The 19,643-nt window shown below is 44.4% G+C and overlaps 1 protein-coding gene across 1 annotated transcript in view; it reads left to right on the top strand.

Moving 5' to 3' along the window:
• Positions 1-16,083, top strand: part of NSRP1 (nuclear speckle splicing regulatory protein 1) — a 40,309-nt gene extending 24,226 nt beyond the window's left edge. The window contains exons 3-7 of the mRNA XM_070735465.1: positions 4,300-4,356; positions 7,552-7,683; positions 9,730-9,937; positions 13,260-13,368; positions 14,854-16,083. Coding sequence (XP_070591566.1) covers positions 4,300-4,356; positions 7,552-7,683; positions 9,730-9,937; positions 13,260-13,368; positions 14,854-15,661 — 1,314 coding nt within the window. The 3' untranslated portion in view covers positions 15,662-16,083. The remainder of the gene's footprint in view (positions 1-4,299; positions 4,357-7,551; positions 7,684-9,729; positions 9,938-13,259; positions 13,369-14,853) is intronic.
• The last annotated feature ends 3,560 nt before the right edge of the window (positions 16,084-19,643 follow it).

Raw genomic sequence — 19,643 nt, 5'->3', positions numbered from 1 at the left:
AGGAAGGAAGGAAGGAAAGAAAGAAAGAGATAGAGAGAAAGAAAGAAAGAAAAGAGACACAGAGACAAAAAGGCAAAGAGACAGAGAAGGAGAGGGCGGGAGGAAGGAAGGAAGGAAGGAAGGAAGGAAGGGGGAGAGAGACAGACAAAGAGACAGAGAAGTAGAGGAAGGAAGGGAGTCAGGGTGGTGTGGCAGGCTCCTTCTGCTGACTGCCAGCTGTAGTCCAGGGGTTCAAATCTCACCCCCGGCTCCAGGTTGACTCAGCCCTCCATCCTTCCAGATGGGTCAAATGAGGGTCCAAATTGTTGGGGGCAAGAGGCTGAGTCTGTTAACCAGTTAGAGAGGGCTGGAAAAGCACTAGAAAGCGATAGATAAGTCTAAATGCTATCGCAAGAAAGAAAGAATCCCCCAGCCAGGATGCTTTAGGAGGGGAGGACCCCTGCTCCTAGAATCGCTTGCAGTACTGCATTCTTAACCACTGTGCCACCGAGGCTCAGATAGATATAATAGATAGATATGGTAGATGATGGATGGATGGGTAGATGGATGGAGATAGACAAACAGAATTGGATGGATGGAGATGGATGGATGGATGGATAGATACAGTAGATGATGGATGGTTAGACAGACAGACAAACAGACAGATGGACATGGATGGATGGATCAATAGATAGCAATAGCATTTAGATTTATCTACTGCTTCCTAGTGTTTTCACAGCCCTCTCTAAATGGTTTACAGAGAGTAAGCACATAGCCCCCAATAATCTGGGTCCTCAATTTACTGAACTCGGAAGGAGGGAAGGCTGAATCCACCTTGAACCTACTGAGATTCGATCTGCCAAACCTCTGGCAGCCGCTGATCAGCAGAAGTAGCCGGCAGGACTGCACTCTAATCACTTCATCACTGAGGCTCTTAGAGTAGAAAATTAGAAAAATAGGGACCACTTTGGGGGGAAGGGAACAGCGCTACGTGCATTTTTGGCATTGAATCATGCCGGCCGCATGACCATGGGGGTGTCTTTGGACAGCGCTGGCTCTTCGTCTTTGAAACGGAGATGAGCAACGCCCCCTAGAGTCAGGAACGACTGGCACACATGTGTGACAGCAACCTTAAAAGCCATCCCTGGAGAAAACTTTCCCCAACTATCGCTTCTTCCAGAGAACCAGTTTTTCTCGCTTCTTGATTGCAACATCTCAAGTCACCAGGTTTGCGCAGTTGTCGTCCTCGGTTGAGCATCCCAGCTCTTTCTTCTCCGAAGTGTTGACTGACGTGAGGTTGGAGGGACCCCAAGAGCTCTGGATGAAAAGGTCAGGGAACACCACCCAGATCTCAGTGTCCTCCCGTGAATGTCAGCTTGACCACGAGGCACGGTGTGGGCAGTATTGGGGTGCTAGCCGGTACGGGCCACACTGCGTACCGGTAGCGAAAATGGAGCGCTACGCGCAGCCCCGCATTGCTGGCGTGGGCGCACCCCTGCGAGATTTCACAAAAATTTGCAAGGGGACGCACGCAAGAGAGCGATTTCGGCAATTTTCGTTTCTGCGCATGGGCAGGAAGGAAAATCTTGTGAGAGGACGCGCATGAGAGAGATATTTCAGCGATTCTTTGCTTCTGCGCATGGGCAGGAAGCCGCCCCGAGTCTACAGAGAGGGGCGGCATACAAATCTAATAAATAAATAAATAAATAAATTTAAAAAATCTTGCAAGAGGATGCCCACAAGAGAGTTTTTCAGCGATTCTTTGCACTTGGGGAAAAGGAATTTTCAATCTGAGTATTTATTTATTTATTGGATTTGTATGCCGCCCCTCTCCACAGACTCGTTGTATTGGCAGTTCTATGTTAGCAAAAACTTCAGAAGAAAAGGATTTAGGGGTAGTGATTTCTGACAGTCTCAAAATGAGTGAACAGTGCAGTCAGGCGGTAGGGAAAGCAAGTAGGATGCTTGGCTGCATAGCTAGAGGTATAACAAGCAGGAAGAGGGAGATTGTGATCCTGCTGTATAGAGTGCTGGTGAGACCACATTTGGAGTACTGTGTTCAATTCTGGAGACCTCACCTACAAAAAGATATTGACAAAATTGAACGGGTCCAAAGACGGGCTACAAGAATGGTGGAAGGTCTTAAGCATAAAAGGTATCAGGAAAGACTTCATGAACTCAATCTGTCTAGTCTGGAGGACAGAAGGAAAAGGGGGGACATGATTGAAACATTTAAATATGTTAAAGGGTTCAATAAGGTTCAGGAGGGAAGTGTTTTTAATAGGAAAGTGAACACAAGAACAAGGGGACACAATCTGAAGTTAGTTGGGGGAAAGATCAAAAGCAACGTGAGAAAATATTACTTGACTGAAAGAGTAGTAGATGCTTGGAACAAACGTCCAACAGACGTGGTTGGTAAATCCACAGTCACTGAATTTAAACATGCCTGGGATAAACATAGATACATCCTAAGATAAAATACAGGAAATAGTATAAGGGCAGACTAGATGGACCGTGAGGTCTTTTTCTGCCGTCCATCTTTTATGTTTTTCATGTTTCTGCGCATGCGTAGAATTTTTAAAAAATCTCTGGCGCGCGTTGTCTCACGAAATTTTGCTTCCTGCGTATGCGTAGAAGCAAAATCTCACTGGGGCACACCCACGTGCACGCCGGCGACACAGAACTGCAGGCGCATCGTCCTTTTAGCGGCAGTAGGTAGCAACCCTCCTCTTCGCTTGGAGTTGCGTGGCGAGACCAAGTGCGTAAATCGGACACCCGAGCACAAAACACGAGCAGCTGGTAACGTTACGAAACCGGCGATGACACCTTCTCCTTGGGGTTCGTATGACGTCCCGGCGTTCAGAATGAGTCATGGCAGGACTGGAAAACTCCACCGGCTGCCAAAACCAGGTTGTCGTTTGTTTTTTTTTTAAGGAAAAAAAATCCATTTTTCACATAGCCGCCATCCTTCAAGAGGTGTCGAAAAAGAGGATTTTGCTGACTCCGGGCTCTCCAAAAACCCCGTTGAGCAATGGGCTTTGCAGCTGCGTCTGTTGAACCCCGCGAGGACCTTTGGAGACTCAACTGCGTGCAAGGTGGAACATGCGGAAAAGATCTGATGTGGGGGGAAGGGAGGGGAACCAATGCTCGTCGGAAGGAAATTGGGATTGTTTGGCCTTCAAACCATCTATGGGTTGATTTGCCTATAGAAACCGTGGTTGCTCCATTGCTGGAGGTTTATTACGAGGGTCGCCCAGAAAGCAATGCATTTTTTTTCTCTCAGTAATGGTGCGAATGTCCTCATCACCTCAAGGCTCGACTACTGTAATGCTCTCTACATGGGGCTACCTTTGAAAAGTGTTCGGAAACTTCAGATTGTGCAGAATGCAGCTGCGAGAACAATCATGGGCTTCCCCAAATATGTCCATGTTACACCAACACTCCGCAGTCTGCATTGGTTGCCGATCAGTTTCTGGTCACAATTCAAAGTGTTGGTTATGACCTATAAAGCCCTTCATGGCACCGGACCAGATTATCTCAGGGACCGCCTTCTGCCGCACGAATCCCAGCGACCAGTTAGGTCCAGTGGGCCTTCTCCGGGTCCCGTCAACTAAGCAATGTCGTTTGGTGGGACCCAGGGGAAGAGCCTTCTCTGTGGCGGCCCCGGCCCTCTGGAACCAACTCCCCCCAGAGATCAGAATTGCTCCCAACCTCCTCGCCTTTCGTAAGCTTCTTAAAACCCACCTTTGCCATCAGGCATGGGGGAATTGAGATATTCTTTCCCCCTAGGCCTTACAATTTATGCATGGTATGTTTGTATGTATGTATGTTTGGTTTTATAATAAATGTTTTTAGTTGTTTTAATATTGGATTGTTATAGGCTGTTTTTATTACTGTTGTTAGCCGCCGAGAGTCTGCGGAGAGGGTCGGCATACAAATCCAATAAATAAATAAAATAAATAATAAATAAATAATAAACTATACCTGCTACAGAAAAACTAGATATATTTTTTAAATCAGAAGAAAAAAATGATTCAGAAAAGTAGAAGGTCAACTGCGATGACTACAAAAAATATTATTTTGGTAGGCCTGTGTTATTTTCTACCCATATTCATTCTCTGAGTTGTCCCAAAAGGGTTTTTTTTTTTACAGGAGGCACAGGGGCTTTTTCCTTTTTTTCTTTTGAAGACGTTTCACTCCCCATCCAAGGAGCTTCTTCCGCTCTGGCTGGAGGGTGGGGGAATGGAAGGACCTATAAACCTTGCAGACAGCGGGTCCTTTAATGAGTGACTAACTGGCCTTAATTTTCTTTCCCGACAGTCTTCCATCAGCGAAAGCCTTCAGAAGGAAGCCGCGAAAAAGCAAGCCATGAAGCAAGTAAGTCGATGTGGTATTTGCGCTCCTTGCGCGACTGTGTGATGATGGTCCTCGACTTTACGACCGCAGTCGGGACTGGACTGTCCTTTGCTAAGTGATGAAGGGGACACAATCTGAAGTTAGTTGGGGGAAAGATCAAAAGCAACATGAGAAAATATTATTTTACTGAAAGAGTAGTAGATCCTTGGAACAAACTTCCAGCAGACGTGGTTGGTAAATCCACAGTCACTGAATTTAAATATGCCTGGGATAAACATAGATCCATCCTAATATAAAACACAGGAAATAGTATAAGGGCAGACTAGATGGACCAGGAGGTCTTTTTCTGCCGTCAGTCTTCTATGTTTCTATGTTTCTATGAAGGAGGCTAAGGGAGGGAGGCTCAAACGTTAAGACCGTTAATTATTTTATTTTTATTGCAGGGGTCTCTAAGAGAATCACCTGGTTGTTAAGTGAACCCAACATGAGTTTGCTTGTGGGAAGGTCACAAATTGTGAAGGTGTAACCCCAAGGTTGCTGTCACCACCTGCTCCTGGTTGACTTGGCCTTCCATCCTTCCGAGGGGGGTTAAATGAGGACCCAGATTGTGGGGGGCCAGGGGCCAGGGGCCAATTCTGTAAACCACTTAGAGAGGGCTGTGAAAGCACTAGGAAGTGGGGTATAAGTGCGATTGCTATTGAAAGGAAGGAAGAAAGAAAGAGAGAGAGAGGAAAGAAAGAAAGAAAAAAGAAACAGACAGAGAGGGAGGGAAGGAAGGAAGAGAGAAAGAGAGAGAGAGGAAAGAAAGAAAGAAACAGAAGGAAAGGGAGGGAGGGAAGAAAGGAAGGAAGGAAGAGAGAAAGAGAAAGAGAGAAAAGAAAGAAAGAAACAGACAGAGAAGGAGAGAGAGGGAGGAAGAGAGAAAGAGAGAGAGAGAGAGGAAGGAAAGAAAAGAAAAAAAGAAAAGAGATTAAGACCTGGAAGAAAAGGAAGGAAGGAAGAGACAGAGAAGGGGAGGGAGGGAGCGAGGAGCCCTGCAGGCTACTTCAGCTAACTGCTAGCTGTAGTTCAGCCCCCTCTAAGTGGTTTACAGAATCAGCCTCTTGCCCCCAAAAATCTGGGTCCTCATTTTTCCCCACCTGGGAAAGCTGGAAGGCTGAATCAAACTTGAGCCAGTGGTGAGATTTGAACTGCTGAACTCCAGCTAGCAGTCCGCTGAAGTAACCTGCAGGGCTGCACTCTAACCACTGGGCCACCCCGGCTCTTTCTGGGAATTGAAGTCCACAGGTCTTAAAGTCGCCAAGGTTGGACCCATTCCTGTTAAACTAATGTTTAAAGATTAATGTGAGCTTTGCTCCTCTTTGCCTCTTCATCGCAGGCCTTTTTTTATGACTTAACAACGCATCAGCCAGCCAAATGTGTAAATAGATGTGAATTCATTATCGGACTATTTCACATGATTTATGTCCAAGGTTTTACACAATTGTTCTTCTTGGCACCCGACCTGGAACTGGCTGTCTTAGCTCCATTAAAAAAAAGCGCGCACACACAACCACAATAATAATAATACATTTTTAGTTTCCATGGCTTTTATTTGTTTGACAGATGGTTCTACTTTTATACAGGTCTTGTTTTTCCCCTCGGGTTTCTTTTTGGCAGCGCCCAGGTTGTTACGGGACAAGTAACCTTTGGCACGTTGCAGATTGCCATGGATCCTCCTCGCAGTTTACACCACATTGCAAAAGGCAGAGGCTTAAATTTAGCAGCCGGCTCAAGAGAGGAAAATACTTTCTTAGGATAGCCAAGCGAAGGCCGTCCCTTTCCCTGCCTGAATTTCAAGGTGCAAAACACAAGATGGAAAAAAGAAAAAGAAAAGAGAAGGATACTAAAAACACAGGAAGTCCTTGGTTTGCGGCCACAAAATTTCCATCGCTAAACTAGACCATGTATTACGTCTTGAGTTTTGCCCTGTTTTGGATCCTTTCTGGCCCCGGTTGTTAAGTGAATCACTGCAGCCGTTACGTCAGTTACCCGGTTGTAAAAAGGGATCGCGTGACACCCCCCCCCCCCCCCAATTACACTGCGGCCCCCATAAATAGGAATCAGTGACGTTGTAACTTTGAATAGTCACTAAATGAACTGTTGCAAGTACGGGACCACCTTTATTGCAATGCTAAAAATATTTCGTTAAATTTATACAGCGCCCATCACACCTTGTGAACTGCAGTTTTCAGCCTCGGAGATTATATTTATTCACCTATTTAATTGATTACATTATATGCCACATATCTCACCTTATAAAATGCTGTATATTTATCTGTCCACCCACCCACCCACCTATCTCTGTCTGTCTGTCTGTCTATCGTTATCTATCTATCTCTATCTCTATCTATCTATTATCTATCTATCTTTCTACCTATATCTATCTATCTATCTATCTATCTATCTATCTATCTATCATCTATCTACCTACCTACCTACCTCTATCTAATCTACCTACATCTATCTATATCTATCTATCTATCTATCTATCTATCTATCTACATCTATCTATCGCTATCGCTATCTATCTTTCTATCGACCTATATCTATCTATCTATCTATCTATCTATCTATCTATCTATCTATCTATCTATCTTTCTACCTACATCTATCTTTCTTTCTATCTATCTATCTATCTATCTATCTATCTACATCTATCTATCGCTATCTCTATCTATCTTTCTATCGACCTATATCTATCTATCTATCTATCTATCTATCTATCTATCTATCTATCTATCTTTCTACCTACATCTATCTTTCTTTCTATCTATCTATCTATCTATCTATCTATCTTTCTACCTATATCTATCTATCTACCTCTATCTATCTATCTATCTATCTATCTATCTATCTACCTACCTACCTACCTACCTACCTACCTCTATCTACCTCTGTCTGTCTGCTATTTATCTCCCCTTATAAAATGCTGGCATACAAATCTATGGAGAAGGGCAGCATACAAATCTAATAAATAATAATAATAATAATAATAATAATAATAATAATAATGTCTTGAGCTCATATTGATTTCCTTTCTTCTCCATTAAATTTATTAAATTGACATGCTTCCTATTGAGAGACCCCAACCGGATGTATTTGCGTTTAGCCTGCTAGAAGACGCTAACTAATCCCTCCCCCCTCCCGATTCTCCTCCCCCGCTTCCCTCCAAAGACCAAGATGGAGATCCAGAGGGCCCTGGCAGAAGACTCCACCGTCTACGAATACGACGCCATCTACGAGGACATTCAGAAGAAGAAGGAGGAGAGCCAGGCCAGCTCGCTCGCGGGGAAAGCCGAGAAAAAGGTCCGTAGCTGGCCAGGCCTTGTGGTCATCTTGGGCTGTTGGGGGGGGGGAGCTCTTGGCTCATAATCAGAAGGTTGTGAGTTCAATCCTAGGTAGAGGCAGATGTAGGCTTGGGTGGCGGGTTGGACTAGATCAGTGTTTCCCAACCTTGGCAACTTGAAGAGGTCTGGACTTCAACTCCCAGAATTCAATTTGTTAAGTTCCCAATTCTGGGAGTTGAAGTCCAGATCTCTTCAAGTTGCCAAGGTTGGGAAACACTGGACTAGATGACCTGCAAGGTCCCTCCCAACTCTAGACCAGGTGTGTGTTTGAATTGACCTTGACGCTGCTTTGCTTCCTCCCGCGCCATGTGGGTGCTGCCCATGTGCAGTGCCGAAAAACAAGACAGAGGTTCCGATGGCACCGCGTGGTCCAAGCTAGGAGCAACCACCTCTGACTTATGACGACAACGCAGCCCAAAATTTCTGTTGCTCAGTGAAAACATTTGCGAAGAGAATTTTGCCCCATCTTAGGTTTCTTGCTACGGTCCTTACGTGAATCCCTGCGGTTGTAAAAATTAGTCACGCGGTTGTTAAGTGAATCCGCCTCCCTGCCCCTTTGACTCTGCTTAGCGAAAGGGGGTCATGTGACCGCCGGACACAACATGTGTCGTAAATGGGAACATTTGGTAGGCCAAATGTTTGAATTGTGATCACGAGATCGTAAGTGGCCGTAAGTGTGAAAAATGGTAGTAATTCGCTTTTTTGAAGCGCTGTTGTTAACTTTGAACGGTCCCTAAATGAACTGTTATAAGTTGAGGACTACCTGTGTAAGGGCCCTGAGGCACCTGTAAAGCAACCTGAAGATGGAGTTTCCTCCAGGGAATCTGCCGCACGAATACCAGCGACCAGTTAGGTCCCGCAGAGTGGATCTTCTCCGGGTCCCGTCGACTAAACAATGTTGTTTGGTGGGGCCCAGGGGAAGAGCCTTCTCTGTGGCGGCCCCTGCCCTTGGGAACCAACTCCCCCCAGAGATTAGAATAGCCCCCACCCTCCTTGCCTTTCGTAAGCTCCTTAAAACCCACCTCTGTCGTCAGGCATGGGGGAATTGAGATATTCTTTCCCCCTAGGCCTTTACAATTTATGCATGGTATGTTTGTATGTATGACTGGTTTTATAATAACGGTTTTTAGCTGTTTTAGTATTGGATTGTCGCATGTTGTTTTACCACTGTTATTAGTCGCCCCGAGTTTACGGAGAGGGGCGGCATACAAATCCAGTAAATAAATAAATAAATAAATGTTGCTGCTGCAGGTAGGTCTGCTCCGAGTCTCCAGAGAGGGGCAGCATACAAATCTAATAAATATTTCATCCATTTCATTTCATTTATTGGATTTGTATGCCGCCCCTCTCCGTAGACTCGGGGCGGCTAACAACAACAACAACAACAATAATAATAATAATAATAATAATAATAATAATAATAAAGCTGTGCTGGCGATAATAATAATAATAATAATAATAATAATAATAATAATAATAATAATAATATTAACATACAACCACAACAGAATACAAAACATCAGTTGCTAAGTTGAGACAAAGGTTGTGTGAGTTTTGCCCATTTTATGTCCTTTTTTTGCCCTGGTTGTTAAGTGAATCACTGCATTTACGTCAGTAACCATGGTTGTTAAGTGAACCTGGCATCCCTATTGACTGGTTGTCAGAAGGTCGCAAAAAGGGATCACATGACCCCAGGATATAGGAGATTGGGAGTTCTAGCCCCACCTTAGGCATGAAAGCCAATTGAATGACTTTGAGCCAATCACCAGGAGACTGGGAGTTCTAGTCCTTGCCAAAAGCCAATTTGGGCCAATCACCCGGCAACAGTAAGTTCTAGTCCTGCCATAGGCATGAAAGCCAGCTGGGTAGCCCAGAGTCATCCCAAACCACCTCGCAGGGTTGTTGTGCGGGAAAAAAGGAAGGCGCGTTGGATACCTTCCCCCTCCCTCGGCGACTCGTCCGCGATCACCCCTCCTCACTCCCTTCCCCTTTTGGGGTCTTTCAGCCCAAATACATCCAGAACATTCTGCAGGCGGCTGAGCTGCGGAAGAAGGAGCAGGAGCGCCGGATGGAGAAGAAGATCCAGAAGGAGCGCGAGGCGGAAGGGGAGGCCTTCCAGGACAAGATGGCCTTCGTCACCTCTGCCTACAAGAAGAAGCTGCAGGAGAGAGCCGAGGAGGAGGAGCGGGAGAGGAAGGAGGCGGCCATTGAAGGTGAGGGGGGCGGGTGGGGGGGTCTAGCAGATATTATTATTATTATTATTATTATTATTATTATTTATTAGATTTGTATGCCGCCCCTTTCCGTAGACTCGGGGCGGCTCACAACACAATAAAAACAGTTCATGACAAATCTAATAATTTACAATTTAAAATATTTTTTAAAACCCATTATTAAGCAGACATACATACAAGCATACCATACATAAATTGTATAGGCCCAGGGGAGATATCTCAGTTGCCCCATGCCTGACGATAGCCCAGAGATACGAGTAATATTTCAGTAAATACAATCCATTTAGTGTATAAAATATTATTTCCTTTGGCAAATATCTTAGTCAAGAACATATACAATACTGTAAGCCTTACTTGTTCAGCTTACAAATGCATAAACCATCCTTTGACCCCAGAGTTACAGCAGACACAGAGAACATAATAGAAATGTTGTACATACTCCTGATCAGTTGGAGGGTGATGAAGATATTGAGGACTCGGGTTCAGATAGTGTTTATGAAGTAGCGGGGGGCCAGGGGTTACAGGTAGTAGAACAGGTGGGAGGCCAGCCACAGGATGGGGCTATGAGTTCAGGATCTAGCGAGGGAGAATCAGACGCTCGTTGGGTTAATCCTAAATTCAGAAGGATTCAGAAACATAGAGAGCAAAGGTCTGGAAGAAGATATTGGCGGGACCCAGGGGAAGAGCCTTCTCTGTGGCGGCCCCAGCCCTCTGGAACCAACTCCCCCCAGAGATTAGGACTGCCCCCACCCTCCTTACCTTTCGTAAGCTTCTTAAAACCCACCTCTGCCGCCAGGCATGGGGGAATTGAGATACTCTTTCCCCCTAGGCCTTTACAATTTATGTATGGTATGTCTGTATGTATGTTTGGTTTTTTTATAATAATGGGTTTTTAATTGTTTTTAGTATTGGATTATTGTTATACGCTGTTTTATTATTGCTGTTAGCCGCCCCGAGTCTCCGGAGAGGGGCGGCATACAAATCCAATAAGTAAGTAAGTAAGTAAGTAAGTAAGTAAGTAGTAAGTAAGTAAGTAAGTAAGTAAGTAAGTAAGTAAGTAAGTAAGTAAGTAAATACAATTAAATACAATTAAATTAATTAAATTAATTAAATTAATTAAATTAATTAAATAAATTAAATTAATTAAATAAATATTAAGGAGAGGAATGGGTTAAATGTTGTAGTGAGGTATTTGGCACATCAGGGGGCTAGTGGAGAAGAAGGGTGGAGTTTCAATGTTGCTGAAAAGAAATATGGAGGGGCTTTTCACCACGCTAAAGTAAGCCAAAGTATTTTGTATTGTATTTAGTCAGTGCTGCTGTCTTTTTTAAAGCGATGTAGTTAGGAAATAAATCTTGTCTAAGTGAAGCAGGAAAAGGAATGTGAGGAATGCGGCTAAGAGAGAGATAACGGACCGAGTGATGTCTGGAATGGGTTGAAAATACAGGAGAGCAGAGAAATAAACGGAGTTGCTTTATTCATGAAATGATGCATTTAATGAGAGTTATTTGTAATTACTAAACTTCTACCAGAAACCAGAAGAAGAAATAGCGGAGAGTCAGAGAGAGAGAGAATCATGCTTCTAGCTCCCTCTTGGGGCCATCCGTAACACTACATCTTAAAGCAATAGTGTTCCAATACATGCAAGCATACATTGTTGGTTTGTTTTATATACTGTATTGCCAAACCCAACCAGTTATGTACATAGTACCAACAGGCCCCACACCATTTCAGATAAATGTCAGTCCAATCTCTTCTTGAAAGCCTCCAGGGATGAAGCTCCCACAACCTCCGAAGGCCACTTCTGTTCCATGGGTTGAGTGTTCTCACTTTCAGAAAGTTCCTCCTTATTTCCAGGTTGAATCTCTCCTTGGTCAGTTTCCTTCCATTCTTCCTTCTTTGGCCTTCAGGTGCTTTGGAGAATAGCCTGACCCCCTTCCTCCTCTCTCTGGCAGCCCCTCAATAGAATAGAATAGAATTTTTTATTGGCCAAGTGTGATTGGACACACAAGGAATTTGTCTTGGTGCAGATGCTCTCAGCGTACATAAAATAAAATATACATTTGTCAAGAATCATGTGGTACGACACTTAATGATTGTCATAGGGGTCAAATAAGCAATGAAGAAGCAATATTAATAAAAATCTTAGGATATAAGCAACAAGTTACAGTCATACAGTCCTAAGTGGGAGGAAATGGGTGATAGGAATGATGAGAAAAACTAGTAGAAGAGAAGTGCAGATTTAGTAGAAAGTCTGACAGTGTTGAGGGATTTATTTGTTTAGTAGAGTGATGGCATTCGGAAAAAAACTGTTCTTGTGTCTAGTTGTCTTGGTGTGCAGTGCTCTTTAGCGACGTTTTGAGGGTGGGAGTTGAAACAATTTGTGTCCAGGATGTGAGGGGTCAGTAAATATTTTCCCCACCCTCTTTTTGACTTGTGCAGTCTACAGGTCCTCAATGGAAGGCAGGTTGGCAGCCATTGTTTTGTTCTGCAGTTCTGATTCTCCTCTGAAGTCTGTGTCGGTCTTGTTGGGTTGCAGCACCAAACCAGACAGTTATAGAGGTGCAGATGACAGACTCAATGATTCCTCTGTAGACCTGGATCAGCAGCTCCTTGGGCAGTTTGAGCTTCCTGAGCTGGCGCAGAAAGAACATTCTTTGTTGTGCTTTTTTGATGATGTTTTTGATGTTAGGTGACCATTTTAGTTCTTGAGATATGATAGAACCTAGAAATTTGAAGATCTCTATTGGTGATACTGTGTTGTCTAGTATTGTGAGAGGTGGAAGGGTGGAAGGGTTTCTCTTAAAGTCTACCACCATTTCTACGGTTTTGAGTGTGTTCAGTTCTAGATTGTTCTGGCCACACCACAAGGATAGTTGTTCAACTTCCTGTCTGTATGCGGATTCATCATTGTCTCGAATGAGTCCGATCACTGTTGTATCATCTGCAAACTTCAGTAGTTTAACAGATGGATCGTTTGAGATGCAGTCATTAGTGTATAGAGTGTCCTGTCTCCCCTGGTCCTTCTCTTCCCTAGATTAGCGAGGCCCAGTTCCTGCAAACGGTCATTGTACACTTCAGCCTCCATCCCTGTAGTTCAGTGTTTCCCAACCTTGGCAACTTGAATATATTTGGACTTCAACTCCCAGAATTCCCCAGCCAGCGAATGCTGGCTGGGGAATTCTGGGAGTTGAAGTCCAAATATATTCAAGTTGCCAACGTTTGGAAACACTGCTGTAGTTTTCCTTCGTTGAAGCGCCGGAGTAAAACCTAACATAAAACTACGTCTCTCTTTGCTCAGCCTCCTTGGATGTCACCAAGCAGAAGGACCTGAGTGGCTTCTACCGGCATTTGCTGAACCAAACCGTGGGCGAAGAGAAGATGCCCCACTGCAGCCTTCGAGGAGCTGGGTAAGTTTGGGCTGGAAGGGGGGTGTTAAGAATTCTAGGGTTCTCTCGGCCAAGAGAGATATACAGTGATCCCTCGTTTTTCGCGGAGATGCGTTCCAAGACCACCTGTGAAAAACGAATTTCCGTGAAGTAGAGGAAGGATATTTTTTTATGTATTTAATGAGTATTTGGACTTTTAAAACCCACCCTTTGCCTTAAACATCTATAATGTTTCTCAGCTGGAACTACATGTGATGATGTCCTACCAGTTTCTTTAATACAGGACAGTAGGACTGTAGAAGAATTGTATGGATTTTTAATGGATTTAAAATTTTCAATGGATTTAATGGATTTAAGCCTCCTTTGAAAACCCGTGAAATAGCGACTCCGCAAAAGGTGAACCGCGAAGTAGCGAGGGATTACTGTACCTCTATCAGCGAACGCCTCTACTTTTCTAGATAAGAACCGGGTGTTCAAGATTTTTTTGCCTCTTCTCAAGAACCATTTTCCACTTACAAACCCGAGCCTCCAAAACTGTAACTGGAAAAGGCAGAGAGAAGCCTCCGTGGGGCCTCTCTAGGAATCTCCTGGGAGGAAACAAGGCCGGAAAAGGTGGGGAGAAGCCTCTGTGGGGCCTCTCTAGGAATCTCCTGGGAGGAAACAAGGCCGGAAAAGGTGGGGAGAAGCCTCTGTGGGGCCTCTCTAGGAATCTCCTGGGAGGAAACAAGGCCGGAAAAGGTGGGGAGAAGCCTCTGTGGGGCCTCTCTAGGAATCTCCTGGGAAGAAACAGGGCCTCCACCCTCCCTGTGGTTTCCCCAATCGCACGCATTATTTGCTTTTACATTGATTCCTATGGGGAAAATTGCTTCGTCTTACAAACTTCTCTAGAGGAAAGAAGAAGAATTTGGTTACGAAACGAATTATGTTCATAAGTAGAGGTACCACTGTGTATGGATCCAGAGGGTGTCTGCATTGGAAATGCAACCAGTATGAACTTTGGGGAGGATAGACAAACTAAGTTAAGGCAGCATTTTGGGGTGTGGGTGAGTGGTCCATGTCCAGCTCAGCTGGTCACGGATTTCGAGGACCAGGAAATGGATGAATACTGGCATTGAAACATTTAAGTATGTTAAAGGGTTAAATAAGATTCAGGAGGGAAGTGTTTTAATAGGAAAGTGAACACAAGAACAAGGGGGCACAATCTGAAGTTAGTTGGGGGAAAGATCAGAAGCAACGTGAGAAAATATGATTTTACTGAAAGAGTAGTAGAGGCTTGGAACAAACTTCCAGCAGACGTGGTTAGTAAATCCACAATCACTGAATTTAAACCTGCCTGGGATAAACATATATCTATCGTCAGATAAAATACAGGAAATAGGGTAAGAGCAGACTAGATGGACCAGGAGGTCTTTTTCTGCCGTCAATCTTGTATGAGCAGGGCAGCACAGAAATCTAATTAATTAATAAATTAATAATAAATAAATTTTGTCTCCAAATAACATTTAGGGTCAAAGGAGAAGACCCCACCGAGAAGCCAGCAGGTTCCCATCAAAGTCTGGAAAATGAAACGGGAACTTGTGTTCCCGGAATGGGAGAAGAGAACCTGGATGCAGACAGCGACTCGCGATCCGATAGCAGCGGCGGCGAAGAGGGAATCCTGGAGCGACGCGGTGAGCGGAAGGCTTCTGGGGCAGACGACGGAGACCTCCGGGGTTGTCCATCGAAGCCAAAAACGAGGGACTCCCGATCTCCCAGCGAGGAGAGACCTCCGCGCTCCCCTCCGCCGGAGAAGCGAGATCGCCGAAGGGACGAAACTCACCGGCGTGACGAAAGGAAGAGACACGGAAAGGATGAGCGAAGCCATCACAGGAGGCGAGAAGAACGGCACAGAAGGAAGAACCGGGAGGAGGAGGAAGAGGAGGAAGAGGAAGAAGAGAAGCGAGACCAGAAGAGAGGCCGAGACAAGAAGGAACATCGGTCCAGAGAGAAAGACCGAGATGGAGACAGGGAAAAAGGACGAGGAAGGGATGCAGACCGAGACGAGAAGCACGCGAGGAAACGCAGCTCGGGCTCCGTGACCCAAGAAGACCCCCAAACTCAAGGGGGGAATCTCCCCGGCCCAGAAAAATCCCCCGAATTGACCGACAAGCCTTCAGAAGACAACAAAGAGACCCAAGAGAAGCCAGACGAGAAACTGAACAAATTCGCTAAACGCAGCAACCAGGCGACGGTCTCGTCCGCCCGAGACCGTTACCTCTCCCGGCAAGTGGCCCGTGTGGGCTCCAAGCCCTACGTGGAGAAAGAGGAAGATTAAGGAGGCGGCGACACCGGTGGGATCGCACGATGGACTTCGTTGGGGAATCTCAGGGCCTTTTAAGCAGAGGGGAGAGCGGGCTATTTATTTTGAAAGGTTCTGGATGCGAGAAAAGCAACGGGACGGATGTCAGAGGGCGCCGAGTCTCATTTTATCTGGGAATCTCCTGGGCTGGAGAGCCTTTTAATGGCTCGACTTTGGCCAAAAGATCCCCCGAGACATTTCCTGAAGCGCCACAAATTTGAGGAAGGAAAAAGCATGCAGAAATAGAGGATAACAAGATCAGGGATAATCTTGTTTTTGTTTTTTCGTTTTGTTTTGTGTTAAATGCAGATATCTAAAGATTAGGAGTTTCCGTCCAGCGTTTTCTGACTTCTGACTTCCAGAGCCAACAAAATAAAGTGAAAAGAAACAAAAAAAAATTATTTCAGACTCCGTTTTATTTTTTTCATCGGTGCTTGTTCTGCCTGACTGGCTCAGGCACTGCGTAACAGACCAAGGAAAAGAAATCAAACACACACGTGCTCTGCTAATCAGCAAACTTGTATTAGATAAACAAAAAAGGGGTTACTCAAAACAGTCCTTAGTGTCAAGAAACAATGATAGTGCAGGCTTACTTCAGCCGCATACAAAAACACAGGAAAAAACAAACAAAGACAACCTGGAGTGAGCAAAGACGTTTCAGGAGTCCTTTTGAATCTTTGGAGCAAACAGCAAGTCCCAGAGGTTTCACCTCCCACGTGTCTGAAAAAACTGGGTTGAAAACTCCAACGGCACGGAACAGAAACTTCAGAGCAGGAACCACAAAATAACACAGTTTGCCTTGTGCCTTTGTTCCCTTTTATCCCTTTAGCCCTCATTAAGGGAACCACACCCAGCCCTCAGTATAAGAACCACACCCAGCCCAGGTGCTACTCTGATGACTTGTAATAATCCTTCAATCGATCCCTCCTTTGCATAGCTCTTCGGCTACGCAGATCAATATATTGATCTGCAGAAGAACCCAGGGACGAAAGACTGTCTGAGGGACTGCAGGCCAAATCCCCTGGGCTGTCTGCTGAATCCTGCAAACCAATGGCCTCGTCCTCCTGGCTGTCAGCCAGGCTTTTGCACTCACTTTGTGCCGCGTCTCTCCCATCTGTGGGAGCAACGGCTGGCCCAGGCCCAAACACAACAATTCTAAATCTTAGTTTTTTAAAAAAATAAATAAACTTTATTATTTTAAAAAAGATACATATGTAACATATTTACAAAAATAACTTACATAATATATAATCATGAAAACGATACTAATAACAAGCAAACGAGTCAATAAAAGGCGACAAGAAAAAAACGAAATGCAAAAAATCCCAAAAATCAAAACAACACCATTAAAAAGAGAGAAATATCTTATTTCTCTTTTGACTATCTTGATCTTAATTATTTCTTATTGAATTTTAAGCAGTTATTCATATCGTTTAGCCCATTTACATTTCATATTTGGTCTCATATAATTCTTTTATATTTCCTTTTCAATTTATTATTACTAAATACTTTATACTCTAATTAATTCATTACATCCTTGTCTGTTAGAATGGTCTTTACTAAATGACTCTTTTCTCACCCATTGTTATCTATACATACTCTACCTTCTCTACGAGTTCTCCAGATTTATCGTCTCTATGCTTCTTATTTTATTAAGTTTTCTTCCTTTTATCTAACCATTTATACCATTTGTCCCAAATTTGATAGTAGTCCTTGTCTTCTTTTTCTTTTATTCTGCTTGTTAGCCTGCTCATTTCTGCCACTTCAAATACTGAGTTTATCCCTTGTAGGTTGGTGGCACCAGTTTCTTTCTTTCACTTCCAGGCTACCACACTGCTCCCTAGTTTGGTCATGAAATCTCTGCAAGCTCAGAGAGCACCAAGGACCCAACCCTCCTCCTCTTCCTCCTCCTCCTTCCTCTTCTTCCTTCCTCCTCCTCCTTCCTCTTCTTCCTTCCTTCCTCCTCCTTCCTTCCTCCTCCTCCTTCCTTCCTCTTCCTTCTCATCCTTCCTCCTCCTTCTTCCTCCTCCTCCTTCCTTCCTCCTCCTTCCTTCCTTCCTCTTCTTCTTCCTCCTCCTTCCTCTTCCTCCTTCCTCCTCCTTCCTTCCTTCCTTCCTCCTCTTCTTCCTCTTCCTTCTCATCCTTCTTCCTTCCTCCTCCTTCCTTCCTCCTCCTCCTTTCCTCTTCCTTCTCATCCTTCCTTCCTCTTCTTCCTTCCTCCTCCTCCTTCCTTCCTCCTCTTCTTCCTTCCTTCCTCCTCTTCTTCCTTCCTCCTCCTCCTTCCTTCTTTCCTCATTCCTTCTTTCCTCCTCTTCTTCCTTCCACCTCCATCTTCCCTCCTCCTCCTCCCTTCCTCTTCCTTCTCATCCTTCCTTCCTCTTCTTCCTTCCTCCTCCTCCTCCTCCTTCCTTCCTTCCTTCCTTTCTCCTCTTCTTCCTTCCTCCTCCTCCCTTCCTCTTCTTCCTTCCTCCTCCTTCCTTCCTTCTTTCCTCCTCTTCTCCTTCCTTCCTCCTCCTTCCTTCCTTCCTCCTCCTCCTCCTTCCTTCCTCTTCTTCCTTCTTCTCCTTCCTTCCTTCCTGATGTTACCTAGTTGGATCATGAAACATCTGTAAGGAAACAACCAAGCAAAGAGAACATTAAGAATCTCTCTGTCCTCCTCCTCCTCTTCTTCCTTCCTTCCTCTTCTTCCTTCCTCCTCCTCCCTTCCTCTTCTTCCTCCTCCTCCTCTTCCTCTCCTTCCTTTCTGATGATGTTATCTAGTTGGGTCATGAAACATCTACAAGCAAACAACCAAGCTTAACAACAAGGACCCCACAATCCTCTTCTTATTCCTCCTCCTCCTTCACAAACCCTGCTTCCTTCTAGCACTGATGATGCCTCGTAGCTGGGTCATGAAACGTCTCCCAGAAAGCCACCCAGCTCAGAGTGCACCAAGTTCAACCTTGAACTCCAAATAGTTGGCCAAGTGTGAACAGTCATCAGATACACCCTCGAGCCAAATCAAAAAAACACGGGCCATAAAATAGGGAATTTCCTGCGTCCGTATCAGCGTTTCTGGACCAGGTCTTGTGCCAAGCGTTCCATAAATTTGCTGTGAAAGGATCCTGTTATCTCCGTCTTATCACGAGAAACCTGCCAATGGCCAGTGATTTTATGGCGCCATTCCAGCCAAACTCTGTTCCTTCCCGGCTTAACTTGCCACCTTTTTCTGAAAGGGTGGCATCAACACCGCTACTTTTGAAAGGGGAAAATAAAACATTTTTCCAAAGAAAAATTCCAAGTTGTTTGGTTAAAAACTCTGGAACACTGTTCCATTAAATCAAGAATCCACAACCGTGGCCCCTTTAAAACATGCAGACTTCAACTCCCAGAATTCCCCAGGCAGCAGGGCTGCCTGGGGAATTCTGGGAATTGCAGTCCGTGCGTCTTAAAGGGGCCAAGGTTGGAAAACTGCCTTAAACCCCGCCTGTCTTCAATCCACAACTTTCTTTTTAAAAATTTTTTTATTAATACACTGCTCAAAGACATAAAGGGAACACTTAAACAACACATTATAACTCAAAGTAAATCAGACTTCTGTGAAATCAAACTGTCCACTTAGGAAGCAACACTGATGGACAATCTATTTCACCTGCTGTTGTGCACATTCAACTTTGCACAGAACAAAGGATTCAATGAGAATATTTCATTCATTCAGATCTAGTGTGTGTTATTTGAGTAACACTATACAAGCAGTAGACAAAAGAAGCAGTGAACAAAAAAGAAAGAAAAACAGACTTTTGAACATATAATATATATAATATAACGTATCGTATCATGTCGTACCACATGATTCTTGGCAAATCTATATTTTATTTTATGTACGCTGAGAGCATATGCACCAAGACAAATTCCTTGTGTGTCTAATCACACTTGGCCAATAAAATTCTATTCTATTCTATTATAATATATATAACAT

Source organism: Erythrolamprus reginae, chromosome 1 (genome assembly GCF_031021105.1).
Source record: "Erythrolamprus reginae isolate rEryReg1 chromosome 1, rEryReg1.hap1, whole genome shotgun sequence".
NCBI lineage: Eukaryota > Metazoa > Chordata > Lepidosauria > Squamata > Dipsadidae > Erythrolamprus > Erythrolamprus reginae.
Note: the sequence above shows the minus strand (reverse complement) of the source record. Positions and strands in the feature narration are given on the sequence as shown.